Genomic DNA, 12,878 nt, shown 5'->3' on the forward strand with positions numbered 1-12,878 from the left:
GGCTGGGAAAGGAAGCAACCTTGAAGGGCGGGCCTTTGCCAGCGCCGAAGAAGCCCCCCCGTCCCCTCGTAGCCCTGCGTCGCTTTCCCCAAAGAACAATAATCGTTCGGAGACTCCCCGGCTGTTTCTCTCGCTCGCTCGGAGGGGATCGGGGCTGCTGCAGCGCGACCACACAGAAAGCAGACGGGATTCTGTTCGTTTACATGGATTTATTTGCTGTAAACATTAAAATCGCCTTTCTCAAAGAAAGAGTTTTCAGGGAGGAAAAAAATGTCCGCGTCTAACCGTCAGATACACCAGAAGGGAGGGGAGGGGAGAGAGTGACTTCATAATGTGCCATACTGGAAATATACAAAGGAAAAAAATATATAGATATACTACAGAATATGGCATTTTTTTAAAAAAACGTCCTTACTGAAACGTAAAAAGAATATATTAACCGACAATTTTAGACATAGTTTTGTTTTCAAAAAATACAAAAGAAAAATTCAAAGTGCTCAGCAATTTCCAGGGAGTTCTGTAATATGTGATAAGCACTCTGGAAACAGTCGAAAAAAGTTTTTTTTTTCTTCCTTTTTGCATGCAAGACTGGTTTCGCTTCAGACGACCAAATAATCAAGATATAAACGGTTTTCTTTTAATCATCATCAACAATACAGACGACACGTACAAACAAGGAATGCCGGACGGTGTTTACAAACACTGGAACTGGGGTCCCTTTTGGAAGATTTGGGGGGGGAGAGGAAATCTGGTTGGATTTTCTTTTTTTAATATAACACGTGTGCCCACCTATTTTACAATTGAGAGGAAGGGGAAAAAGAAAAAAACGTCCGAAGCTTCTTAGAGAACTACCAATCTTTATAAAATCTAGCAGACTACATAGTGTCTGAAATAACTATTTATAGAATATAGACATTACCGCAGTAGCAAGTGCCTATAATAATAACATTGTCCTCCGAGAATCGTCGAGCTTTTCTCTTGATTTAGGTCTTTCTTGAATCCTCAGCTTTTTCGCCAGTGTTTGTTATCTCGTTCAAACCCTTTGGATTTATCCTTACGGCTTAGTTCAAAATGGTTTCGAATCGGGTTAAATAGTTTATTCATAAATAGGCACAGAATAATTGGTTCTTTTTTTAAAAAAAAAAACGAAAAAGCCAAGTCTGAGAAATGTACAATCCTTTGCCTTTCTGGGTCATTCATGCCGCCCCTCCCCCTCCCCCACGTTAACTTCGTATGCTATATATTACACTTTTCCCTTTTACATCAGAAAACTTTGCTTTAAAGTCTGAACAGAAAGGGGAGGGGGCTTGTGAGACCTTTTAATACTTCCAGCAGCTGCTGAGTCTGAGCCTCTCCCCCCTCCCCAATTGCCAGAGAAGCTCTAGCCCCGAAGTCCTTCTTTTTTCGGGGTCAGGGGGCTGGTTTGGTCTGAGTGGAGGCCAGGGGCTCGGGGCAAGGCAGAGAGAGGTGTATACATGTGGGTGGATAAGAAAAAAGCTTGTACCATTGGGATCAGGGTGCAGTCCAAGGGACGGAATCCAGGAGGGCCCCGGACTCCGCAGCAGAGCCCAGCCTCTGGTCTGCAGGCCACACTTGGCGGGATGGAAGCGGGGCGCCTCCCAGGAGCTCCTCTCTGGCCCAAGCCTGCGCCCTCTTGGGCCCCTGCGGCGCGGGTGAGCGCTTGTCCCCCCTCCGAGGCCTTTCGGGCGTTGGTTTCAAAGTTCCTCGCGTTTCCATAAAGCGCCCCGGCAAAGCAGAGCCTGCCTCGCTTTCCTCCTCCTTGCCTTCCCCGCGCCTAGAAAGGTAGAGTGTCCAGGAACAGTTTGTCGATGATGGCTGGCGGCGGGACCAGGTCTTCCAGCTTTAGGTAGAAGATGCGCTGCAGGCCCTGCGTGCACAGTGTGCGCAGTTCGGGCAGCTTGCCCAGGAGCTTGGACAGGTAGTTGGGTCGGTTCAAACCACCGTTATTGAACGCCACGTGGTCCTTCAGGCAATTGACGATCTTGTTCTGCAGCTCCTCCACCCGCTTGGGCTCCTTCAGGCCGTGCCGCTCTGCAAGAGGCAAGGCGGGGTCAGGAGGGAACTCAGAGCAGGGACCCCCTTTGCAGCACCGGGGTTAAGGGTGCCACCCTCGCCCAGCTGCCTTGGGAGTCTGTCCCACTGAAGGTGGTTTCAGGTGGGTGGCCCTGTTGGTCTGCAGTCCAGTTGCAAGATCCGAGCCCAGCAGCCCCTTAAAGTCCAACCTTCAGGTGCTATTGGACCGGATCTGGTCCCTCTGAGAGGAGAGGCACTAACTTTCCGGTCTGGGCAGGATTCGGAACACACAAGCAGACGTGCCAGCACAGCCACCCACCCACCGAGACATACTTAGGCATTCCTGTCAGGCCCACCTAAGAAGTGGGCTGCAGCTCGCCTGGGCAAGTGCTGGTGGAGAATGGCCTGGGGAATGGTGTGGCTTGATCTGTTTGTGGCCAAGGCAAGGGCTGTTCTGATCGGCTCTCCCGAATGCGGCTCTAGAGGAGCACATTGTTAGATTGCTATTCTGGAGGGAAAGGGGGGCCTGAATCAAAGCGGGGTTTGCACACAATCTGAGCGGACTACAGTTTAAGGCCTCCCATTATGAAGGGCCTCTGAAGACAGAAATGACAAAACGACCCCCCCCTCCCCCTTGTTCTGTTGCTGGAAATGCTTTGGGGGCTCCGGACACAACTGAGGGCCTCAACAGGTCTTTATCTGGCCCTGGTATCACGTTGTGGCTGCGCCTTCTAAGCGCAGTAATAACCACCCGGGGCAAGAAAACAGGCCCCTGCCACGCTTTGCTGGCATTGCAGTTGCAGTTGCCGGCTGCCCCGCTCCTCCGGAACAATCCGGGCTCACCTGTCACCATGGCCAGGGCCGCGATGCAGGAGAAGGCAGAGATGTCGACGTTCATGTTCTGCAAGTTGGAGGAGAACTCCACGATGGAGTCGATCCACTCCCCGAAGCCGCGGACGCACTGCAGCCGGTGGAGCACCACGCCGTTGCAGAAGATGAGCTTGCCTTCCACCGGGTTGGACCTGCCACCGGTTCGGGGGCAAAGCAAAGGAGCCATCAGGGGAGAGCGGCTACAAGCGCAGCCGGCCGGGCCGGGCAGGGCCCCCCTCCCACTGCCCAAGCAGCCTACCTGTAGGCCAGCCGCAGGACGAAGAGCTCCAGGAAGGCCGACTCGAAGAGCAGGTCCTGGTCCGGCTTGGGGAGGTCGGTGAAGCCGGGGATCTTTTCGGCCCAGCCGCGGATGATCTCCATGGAGCCGGTCAGGAGATCGTAGAACTGCTGGATGTGCTGCGTGTCCTCGCCGGTCATCTGGTAATCCGGGTTGGCCTGGAACTGGGGAGGGCGGCGGGGAGAGAAAGGCCCGGCCGTTTAATGAGGCTCTCGCAAGTATATGGCCCGTGAAATTGCTAAGCCCGCCGCCGAGGAGGGGAGCCGGTTCCGATGACAATTAAGCCTCTCTCTGGCCGGTCAGGAAATGAGATCTTCCAGGGCAATTAATTCAATTAGGGACGGTGCTGGGGGCGGGGGGGGATGTCTGCTGATAGGAAGGGGCGAAAGGGGCCTCCGTCGGTGGAAGGCTGCAGACAAGCCCCCCCCTCCCGGAAGGAATCGGGAGCTTGTAATGGTGTGGGGCTCGCCAGGACTGGCACTCTGCGTACACACGTGCATAGGTACACGTGCCCAGGCAGGCAAAATGCAACCAAAATGAGAGTCCATCAGGAAAGGGGAAAAGGTTATTTATCCTAGCACAGAGGCACGCATGTGTCTCTCTTTGCGTTACCCAATACAGATGCAGAAAGGGGCATTCTCGGCCGGCATCTTTCCTGCCCTCGATAAAAAAACAAAATCTAATCCGAGTCTATTCCGGTTGGGGATAAACTGCGGGATAAACCAGAGCGCCTGGTCTGAGGCCAACACTGGAGTCCTCCAGGGTGCAAACCGAAGGGCACTTTCCTGGGAGTCAGCCCCCACATAACAACACGGGCTTTACTTCTGAGGAGACCTGCTCAAGTGCTCCGGAGTAGCTGTCATTTCGGTGGAAGTCCTTTCCTAGCACACAATCGGGAAGCGCAACAGGATTTCGGAATCCAAAGCAGGGCTCAGAAGTGGGTCTTTGAAAATCCGCGTCCAGATTTCCCTGAGACCCACTGCGCGCTCCTCGGCCCCCTAGCCCAGCTGCTCCGACCACCTCTCCGCAGCCCCCCCCCCCCCGGCGACCATCCCCCGCGGGCTTGGACCCACGAAGCAGCCTGCTGGTGGGTGCTCGGCTTTTGAACCCCCCCGCGGCGAACATTGTCTCCAGCTTACCCTGGAGTAGTCCAGGCTGGTCATAGCCGGGTTGGAGTCGACATGAGCTCTCACCAGGGCACTGATCAGACTCACCGGGGGCGAAGGGGGAGAGGGCTCCTGGGGGCTCTTCGGTTTGGATGGCAGGCGACCCCTTCGGCCTTTTAGGCTGTCGGTGCGAACCACTGCAAAAGAGAAGCCCAGTCAGCTCGCCCGCCGGCCGGCACCAGGAGCAGAGGAAGCCAATCGGGGGCTGCAGAGGCCAGCCCTTCCCGAGCTCTCCGCAGCCCCTGGCTTTAGGCGGCAAAGGGGCGCTCCGAGGAAGACCACCCCCCTTCGCTCTGCCTGTCTGTCCGTCCGTCCTTCCCCCCTTCTGGCTCTGCCTGTCTGCTGGATTTCTCGAAAGCAGCAGCAGGCCTGTTCCCTTGCAATCTCCCTGATCCGGGACAGCCTTCCTTGAACCCCGCCTGATAGCCAGAACCCAATGCCTGAGTTACTGTGTGAAACGATTAATAAAAGCAGGGTATGAGTCCATTGGGACCTTAGAGACCAACACGACTTCGAGGGCAGAAGCCTTCGAGGCTCAGAGCTCCCCTCTTCAGATACCCCCGTGCCACTAGAATCAGACCCTGCTGCTCTAGCGCAGACCAACACGGCTACCTTCCTGAAACTAGAAGCTCCTTCCCTTGAAGGTGCTACTGGACCCGAATCTTGCTCTATTAATAATAAAAATTCATACCATCATTAGTTACTATTATTAATGAATAACCTAAGGGGAAGTCCCTCCGGATATCTGGTGGCTTCCTTTGGCCCTGACTCCTCTTTGCCATGTGAGCGAACCCAACCAGCTCCCAGCATCTGGGCTCCAGGCGAAGGGACGCCAGGCCCCTCCACCTGCCCTGGAAGCCACCAAGGCTTGGATTCGCCTCCGGAAAGGCCAGCCGTTCCTGCCCAGGGAGGACCAAGGGCCCTTCTCCCCTGGCTTGGCCGAGAGAAGAGCATTTGTGCCCTGCTTCATCCGCCCCCTCCCCTTCGGGCTGTACCTTCTTTGACCATGCCGACCGCGAGGCACTTCTGAAAGCGACAGTACTGACACCGATTCCGGCGGCGTTTATCCACAGGACAGTTTTTATTCGCTAGACAAACGTACTTGGCGTTTTTCTGGACGGTGCGCTGCGGAGAGAAAGGGGGAAATGGAGCCAAGGAGGCGTCGCGGATGGAGATCCCGCCGAGTTTTGCAAGCGTCCCCCTCTCGGCCGGCTGCCTCGCCTCGAATCCTCCCCCCCACCCCCCGCCCGCTCCTTTCTCCAGGCCTTTCGCAAGCAACGGCAGGCCGGCCTGCGCCTCGCCGCTTCGCCCCGCAGCCTCCCGGCCGATGTTTTACATGCCAGGCGAAGGAGCGAAGAGACGCTCAGTAAATACAAATCCGTGGGCATTCATATTATTTACATTCCTCCGAGACCTTCTCTCTTCCCAATGATCAGATTATTCATTCAGGAGCGGGGGGGGGGGAGGAAATAAAGAGATCGCTTAATTTTACCATAGGGAATTCTGTTCCACTTGGTTAGCTTAGACACGGTTCTCTGTCCTAACCAATTTCAATCCGAAGGCGAACGGGGGGAGAGAGCCTGCAAGCAGCCCCCGCCGCCTGAGCGCACTTCCAAGCCTCACGTCGGCCGCGAAGGGCTTGCGAATGTCTCTTTCTGGGTGGCGGTGGGGGGAGTCGAGAGACCACCGCATTTTGGGGAGGGGGTGCACTGGGAGCCCCCCCCCAACAGACTGCGGCCGGCAGCGAGCAGGCACAGCAGCAAGGGGTTCTCCCTTCCCCCACCTCTCCAGGGGCAGGTGGCCTTTGCCGAATCCGGGCCAGGGAACAGGCCGCTAGTCTATGCTCCTGGGGGGGGGGGGCGCTTCTAGGTTTTTTCTCTTGGATTGTGTGGGTCAGTCCCTGGTGGGGCTGGATGATGAGTTGGAAAAGGGCCTTTTCTTTCCGGTGGCTCTATGCGCAGCCACCCAAGAAGGTTTAAGGCGCATTTATGCTCTTAATATCCAGATTTAAGGCGCATTTATGCCCTTAATATCCAGCCAGACTGGCTTTTCGATGTCTGTGGAGAGCCAGCGGGCAGGCAGCCTGACGGGAAGGGACAATTAGGAGCAACCAATATTGTTTCAAAAGGGGGGCGATGGGGGGGATGGTCTTCCCATATTGGGGGCGGGGGCGGGGTGGAAATCAGGTAAAAGAGATACGCCTTTAGCTCTCTTTAACCACCCCGACCAACTCGCCCCTTCTCAGGGTGTTTTCTCTCTCTCAACGTGTGGGCCTGAGCGGAGATCCTAATCCGCATTACCAGCAGCGAACCAAGAGGTGATAGTTACTCAGGGGCATAGAAATATGGGGGTGCGATCTTGTTTCTGCCACTCACTAATTAAACAGTGAACTTCTTAACCCTTTCCGCGGCCTGCTTATGATCTGCTTGAAGAAGATCGGAAGAGAAAGGGATCTTTTTGCGGGGGTGAGCAGAGATCGCCGGAAAGGGAGTGTTCCGATTTATGAGGCACTCCTTCGCACAACCCAGGCGATAAAGAGAGCAGTCCTAAACACGACTACTCAGAATCTTACTCAGGTCTGCTCAGTGGGACTTACTCCTAGGAAAGTGTATTTGGGATTGCACTGTAAAGCCCGGCTGTCACTACCCTACCAGTAGATAAAAAACCAAGTGAGGACTCTAATCTGGAATGCACAGCAAGGAAAGCAGGCTTGCTCGGAAGGGATTCCCATTTCGTTTAAAGGGGGGCTGCTTTTTCAACGTGCCTGCTGCTCTCTTTCTTTCTGACCTGGCTCCCGACCTCTTCCCCACAGTGCCAGTGTCGGGGGAGAGGGCGATGTCAAGGGTTCTAATCTGGCCCAGTAAACAGCAGCCGTGGCCCCAGAGCCTGGTGGGAAAGGATCTTGCCTAGGGGGAGGCGGGGCCTCAGGGCAGAGGGAAGGAGAGCAGAGGGGCGCGGGGGAGGCGTGAATGGCGAGGGAAGCGCGAAGGGAGGGCTCTGGGGAGGGGGGAAGCACGGAGGGATCTGGGGAGCAGGAAGGGAAGCAAGGAAGGATCTGGGGAGCAGGAAGGGATTTGGGGAGGGAGGCATGGGGGGATCTGGGGAGCAGGAAGAGATTTGGGGAGAGGGCGAGCACGAGGGCTCCAGAGAGAGGAAAGCAGGGAGGCGTCTGGGGAGCAGGGTGAGGCGGGCGGAGGGGTGTCTGTGCTGGGGCCGAGCGCGGGCAGCTCACCTTGAAAAAGCCTTTGCAGCCCTCGCAGGTGCGCACGCCGTAGTGCTGGCAGGCGGCGTTGTCCCCGCAGACGGCGCAGAGGCCCTCGTTGGAGGGCGAGCCCCGCGAGGGCGGCGAGGGCACCTGGGCGTCTAGGAGCTGCGAGGCGTGGCCCAGCTGGAGGCCGGGGAAGGCTGCTGCGGCGGCTGCGGCGGCTGCTGCGGCGGCGGCCTGCTTGCGGATGGGGTTGGGCACGGCGAAGGGCTGGCCGTCGTGCGGGTGGTGGTGGTGGCCGTGGGCCGAGGGCTCGCCGTTGAGCGGCAGGCCGTGCAGGGGCCCGTCGAAGCGCATCTGGCAACTGCCCACCGGCGTGCCGGGCGGCGACTGCTTGAAGGAGAAGAGCGAGAGGCGCGGCACTGCCGCCGGGCCGCCCTTGTGGCCGCCGCCGCCTCCGCCGCCCCCCGGGCCGGCCGCTCCGCCGTAGGCCGCCTGGGCATGGTGGTGGTGATGGTGGTGGTGGTGGTGGTGGTGGAAGCCGTGCAGGGGCCCGCCCTCGTCCCAGACGCTCTGGCCCGGCGCGAAGGCGGGCGGCGGGGCGGGCGGCGAGGCGCACGGCTTGTAGTAGACGGCCAGCTCGTCGGGCGGCGGGGGCCCGGCGGCGCCAGGAGGCGGCGGCTGCTGGGGCGGCGGGAAGCCGTGGCCGTGGCCGTGGCCGTGCAGCGGCAGCTCCTCGACCTTGATGGAGGGCGCGGGCGGCGGGGGCGGCGGCGGGGGCGGCTGCGCCGGCATTTGGTACAGGCACGGCGGCTTGACGTCGTAGCCGGCGGCGGCGGCGGCGGCGGCAGCGCCGTAGCTGTCCATAAAGGTACTGAAGCTGGGGAGAGAAGTGGTGGCAGTGATTTCAGTGTTGGTCAGGTCCATGCTAAACTTGACAAACTCGGGCGTCAGGAAGTCCGAGCTGTACTCCCCGGCAGCCGCCGAGTGGTGGTAGGCGTAGCTCTGCGTGGCCGGGCTGGCTCCTTGCGGCGAGGACCCGTACTGAGCCTGGACGCAGGGCATGGCTGCAAACGAGACACGGCACAACAACAACATTGCTCAGCTGCTGCGCGACAAGGCGGCCCTCGCCCCCCTCCGCCCTGCCCTGCCCTGCGCTGCCCTGTAGTAGGAAGGGGGCTCGAGGGGAGGTAGATGCAGGCAGAAAGCGAGGGAGAAGAGAGGGGAAGTAGGTGCGGGGTAGAAAGCGGGGCAGGGCGGCGGGAGGGAGCGGGCTCGAGGGAGACCCGGAGAGGGTCTGAGGGGAGGCAGGAGGAGCTGCGTGCCAAGGTAGGCGAGAGGGTGTGGTGTGGAGAGGGAACGCCGGTGGCAGGCGGGGCGGCGAGGGAGACGGGAAAGATGGACGGGTGGCAGGGCGAGGGGCGGAAAGCTGTTCTCCAAGCAGGGAGCAGCCCGCAGACTGTCCCCACAGGGAACGAGACCAGTCTGACGGCTGGGGGGGGGCACCTTCTCTCCCACTCCCCCATTCTCTCTCCCTTCCCCCCATTTTGCATGAGCCCCCTCCCAAAGTCTCTACCAGCCCCTCTCTGCCTCCAAGGCCTAGACAGGGGTCTCTCTCCCTCTCCCCTTTGTAACCTGCCGTCGGTGGACCCGGAAGGCGCCCGAAGCTCTGCTTACCCACCTTCAGCCGCTTGAGAGGCGCTTTCGGGGGGGTTAAAGGCGGACAGTGTCGGGATTCGACGGACGGACAGGGGGCCGAGAGGTTAGCAGGGCAGGGCGGACTCCAGCCTGCCCGGGACGGTCTCTGAAACACAAGAGCAAACAAGACGGGGGGGGACCGCGTGACTTTCAGCTTCATTGGGGCGAGATTGTACCTCCGAGCCCAAGCTCGTCTGCATCGGGCAAGATCCGGACAGGACAGGCGGCGCCGAGAGCTGGGGAGCTGAGACCCTCGCTTGCAAGCGCTAATGGGCTGGGCAGCTGTCAGCCGGGCAGGAGGAAACTTCTCGCGGCATATTTTAAAAAACTCTCCCGTGCCGCCTTATTGCTGATTGTGTAACAAAAAGAAGTTGACATTTAGTTTTATTCCCACCTCTTGGCTCTCTCCACCACACACGCGCGCGCTTACTTGGCAGCTCCTGGAAAGCCAATTTGACTTGGAAACATGCACGCACACACACACGCACGCACGCACGCATGCACGCACACACACACAGTGCTCAAGATCAGGGTGTCGGATTAATTAAGGTTTTTTAAAATGAGAGGAGCCCCCCCCCCGCCCATCCTCTGGAAACTACACCGGACGGGAGAAGTTGCCAGCGCGCCTCCAAAAGCGCACTGCAAAAGGTGAATGAATTACATATAGGGACGCCGCAGGAGGGAGGCGATTCCAGGCCCGAGAGGCTGGGGCGAGAGAGTCCCAGGGCTGCTGCTTCTTGCGCCGGTAAAGGCTTTCCGGGGGGTGCGCGTGGCCAAGCAGCAAATCTGAATTAGACACCAAGGGGAGCCCTCCTCCTCCTCCTCTTCCGGGTCGCCTTCCCAACTGAGTCCAGTGAAGCTGGCAGAGGGGCTTGCCGGGCGATCCCCTCCCTTTTCGGTTCTTCCGGACAGCCTCTCAAGAACCCAGCCAGGGGAAGTTTCACACTTTCCCAAACTTTAGCCCCCCCCCCGCTCATTTTTTTCCATTCAGTCCAGAAAACGGTGATCCTTCTGATTTCGAATTCCAACAAGTCTCTTCATCAGTAGATGGATTGACTTCAGACAGGTCTCCCCCCCCCCCTCCACACCTAGGGATTAAGAAATTTACAGGGTGGAAATTTCCTCCCCCATATGTCTCTTTCTTATGAGACTGCGGGTCACACATTCATTCATCACTCCCACCTCTTGCAGCAGTCAGCGTGGAAGGCTGTGAAGGGGGCTGTGATCGTGGTTAGATCACTCCCCCCCCCCAGACGCAGAGGTCAAGGGGTACTCCAGCAACACTCAATAACTTTTTCCCCTGCCAGGGAACCCTGGACCAATGCCACCTTCCACACCAAGGAGCTCTCCTTCTTGTTCGTGCACCAGGAGTGCCTATCTACTCAGAAGTAAATGTCTCCGAGTTCAATGAGAACGACTCAGTTGCACGTCTGCTTCGGATGGTGGCCCAAATCTAGAGGCAGGGAACAGACGGAGCCCCGAGTCGACGTCCTTCACTCAACTAAATGCCAGTTTAGGGAGAGGTGGGTGGGGGTGGGAGATCCGTAGGCCCGGCTGCCTCTTTCTAGGAAGTGGCTTGGGAGAAATCGCCTTGCACGCCGTGCGACGCAGCAACACACACACACACTCCGGCACCCGGTCCCCCGCCTCCCGCTCTTTTCCTTCGGGTTCGGGAAGCGAGGCAGGAACCCGCAGCCCCCCAAAGCGGCGCCATCGACTTACTTGGGAGCGGCGTCCGTTTCATTCATTCAACTGTTGGTAGCTCCGGTTCCCAGGGGCGGCTCGGCGGCGGCAGGGGGGGGACGGGAGAGGCAGCCAGGGAGCGCCGGCCGCGGCGTTTCTCCGCGGCACACGCTCCAGCAGCCGCACGCACGTCAGCCCCGCTCCCTCTTTCCAGGAAGTCCTGTACGAGCGGAGCGCCCGAGCCAGGCGGACAGACTGGCCCTTCCCTCCAATGTGCCTTTGTTTATGTGGGCTCCGTATTGCAAGCCAACATGCACCTCAAGTCTCCGAGCGTCAGTGCGCGTCAGTGCTGCCCGCCCAATCAGCCAGTCAAGGGGCTGGATCGCTCGGCACCGTTGGCTAGTTCTCGCTTTGGTAAATTTCCGACGTGACATCACCCGGAGTGGCGCTTTTAAGGTGGGAAACAACTCCGGCGCGCGTCCCCGCCTGCCTTTCCGTGGCGCGCGAGAGGCGCGGGGGCCTCCCCTCCACCCGCCACCCCCCGTCCCGGGACACCCCCAGGTCCGGCGTGTAAACAAAGAAGGCGCCTGCCGCCCCTTTCCCCGCCCCTCTCGCCACACACACAGCCGAGCATCGCCCTTGCCCATCTCGCTGGACTCTCTTTAACTGCTGAGCGCCCACAAGGGAAGGTGCGCTCAGGTGTGGTTCTGCTCGCCCCCTTAGTCTCTCACCCGCTAGTCCGGATTGAGACTCCTTGCTTGCGCCGCAAGGACAACCTGATTCCGGATCCACTCCCCCCCACCCTTGATTCTTAGAAGCAGGTACAGTTTCACAAGTGAGGAACCTACTGACGCAGCCAGGCCATCTTTTGAAAAATCCAGGCAACGCACTCAACAGGTTGCACAATGCCCCGTCCCATTTACGTCTGCGCCTCCCTGCGCCTTAAAAATGGTTCCAAGAAGGCATCAGTTGTTGGGGGAGGGGGGAGGATAGACTCCACGTGTTTTGCGCTTGCGGGACATTCGCCTCCTTTTATGCCCGGGAACGCACAAGAACCCCCCCGGCTACAAATAATGTGACAGAATTTATTCTTTCGTGGAATTGTTTGCAAACGGCTCGTCCTCCGCTTGTTCAGATGAGGGGTAAGGAATAGAGGCAAGTCTGCAGCACCGCCCGATCCTATGTCCGTTTAATCCGAAGTAAGTGTGCATAAGATTGGAATCTGCAGCCACTTCTGTTCCTGGAGTGCCTGCACAGGAGCCAGGGAAGCAAGCGCCCTGAGTGGGCATCGCAGCTGGGGGGAAGAGAGCACGCGGAGGGGGCTTGAAAAGCGGACTTCCATTTCCTTAGCCGGACAGACTGCAGCTCAGAGCCCCCCGCCCCGTCCCGCAAGAGTGGTAGCCTAGGCTGAGCTCCTTTGTGGGGTTTAGACTGGAGCCACTCTGCGTAGGATCGCGCTGCTCAGGATGCGCTCCACCTGCCCTGACCCCCCCCCCTCCCCAGCCTCCCAGGTGGAGGAAGTTCCTCTCTCTCTCTTCTCCCCCCTCCCCATGTCCAGATGGAGAAGGGTGCGGATTACACACCACAGCCAGACCAACTTCTGGGCAACTCCAAAGTCAGGCAGTCCCAACTGAGTTCCAAGGAAGTTTCAGGTGGGTAGCCGTGTTGCGCTGGACCCGAGGACGAGCGAGCGTGGAGGAGCGCAGCCCCATCCCGCGCGTTTCCTTGGGAACGAGCCTCAGGCCTCTTGGGCAAGCTGCAACCGCGTTAATTAGGAAGGCTCCCCCTCCTCCAATACCCCCCTTTTTGCTTAAGAGAGGCCGGGGGGGATCCTACCCCCCCCCGGGGGACTTCCTCCCTCCCTCGCCAGGCCGGGCTGCCTTCCCGCTCCCTGCCCGAGCTATTTTTAGGAGCTCTATAAATA

At 58.7% G+C, this 12,878-nt stretch overlaps 1 protein-coding gene across 2 annotated transcripts; it reads right to left on the reverse strand.

The window, feature by feature from the left end:
* Nucleotides 1-226: 226 nt before the first annotated feature.
* NR4A2 (nuclear receptor subfamily 4 group A member 2) lies at nucleotides 227-11,054 on the reverse strand. Of its 2 annotated transcripts, XM_054972967.1 has the most exons (8): nucleotides 10,994-11,054; nucleotides 9,255-9,377; nucleotides 7,601-8,640; nucleotides 5,364-5,493; nucleotides 4,342-4,505; nucleotides 3,164-3,366; nucleotides 2,878-3,056; nucleotides 227-2,052 (listed from the first exon to the last, which is right to left on the reverse strand). In XM_054972967.1, the coding sequence occupies exons 3-8, from the start codon at nucleotides 8,636-8,638 to the stop codon at nucleotides 1,796-1,798; spliced, it is 1,971 nt and encodes a 656-aa protein (XP_054828942.1). In that variant the 5' UTR covers nucleotides 8,639-8,640; nucleotides 9,255-9,377; nucleotides 10,994-11,054; the 3' UTR covers nucleotides 227-1,795. The 2 variants fall into 2 exon arrangements, with proteins under 2 accessions (XP_054828942.1, XP_054828941.1); XM_054972966.1 differs by lacking the exons at nucleotides 9,255-9,377; nucleotides 10,994-11,054 and having other exon boundaries at nucleotides 7,601-8,671.
* Between the last annotated feature and the right edge of the window lie 1,824 nt (nucleotides 11,055-12,878).

This window comes from Eublepharis macularius, chromosome 2, assembly GCF_028583425.1.
Source record: "Eublepharis macularius isolate TG4126 chromosome 2, MPM_Emac_v1.0, whole genome shotgun sequence".
In the NCBI taxonomy this organism is placed as follows: Eukaryota; Metazoa; Chordata; class Lepidosauria; order Squamata; family Eublepharidae; genus Eublepharis; species Eublepharis macularius.

What these genes read in the sequence shown, in the direction of transcription:
- NR4A2 (XM_054972966.1), bottom strand. Translation starts at nt 8,671, where the DNA reads ATGTTGTTGTTGTGCCGTGTCTCGTTTGCAGCCATGCCCTGCGTCCAG. An exon ending in GCTGCAAAGGCTTTTTCAAG is followed by an intron (nt 5,494 to 7,600) that starts GTGAGCTGCCCG and finishes TTCTCTCCGCAG; the next exon opens with CGCACCGTCCAGAAAAACGC. An exon ending in GGCCCTGGCCATGGTGACAG is followed by an intron (nt 2,053 to 2,877) that starts GTGAGCCCGGAT and finishes TGCCTCTTGCAG; the next exon opens with AGCGGCACGGCCTGAAGGAG.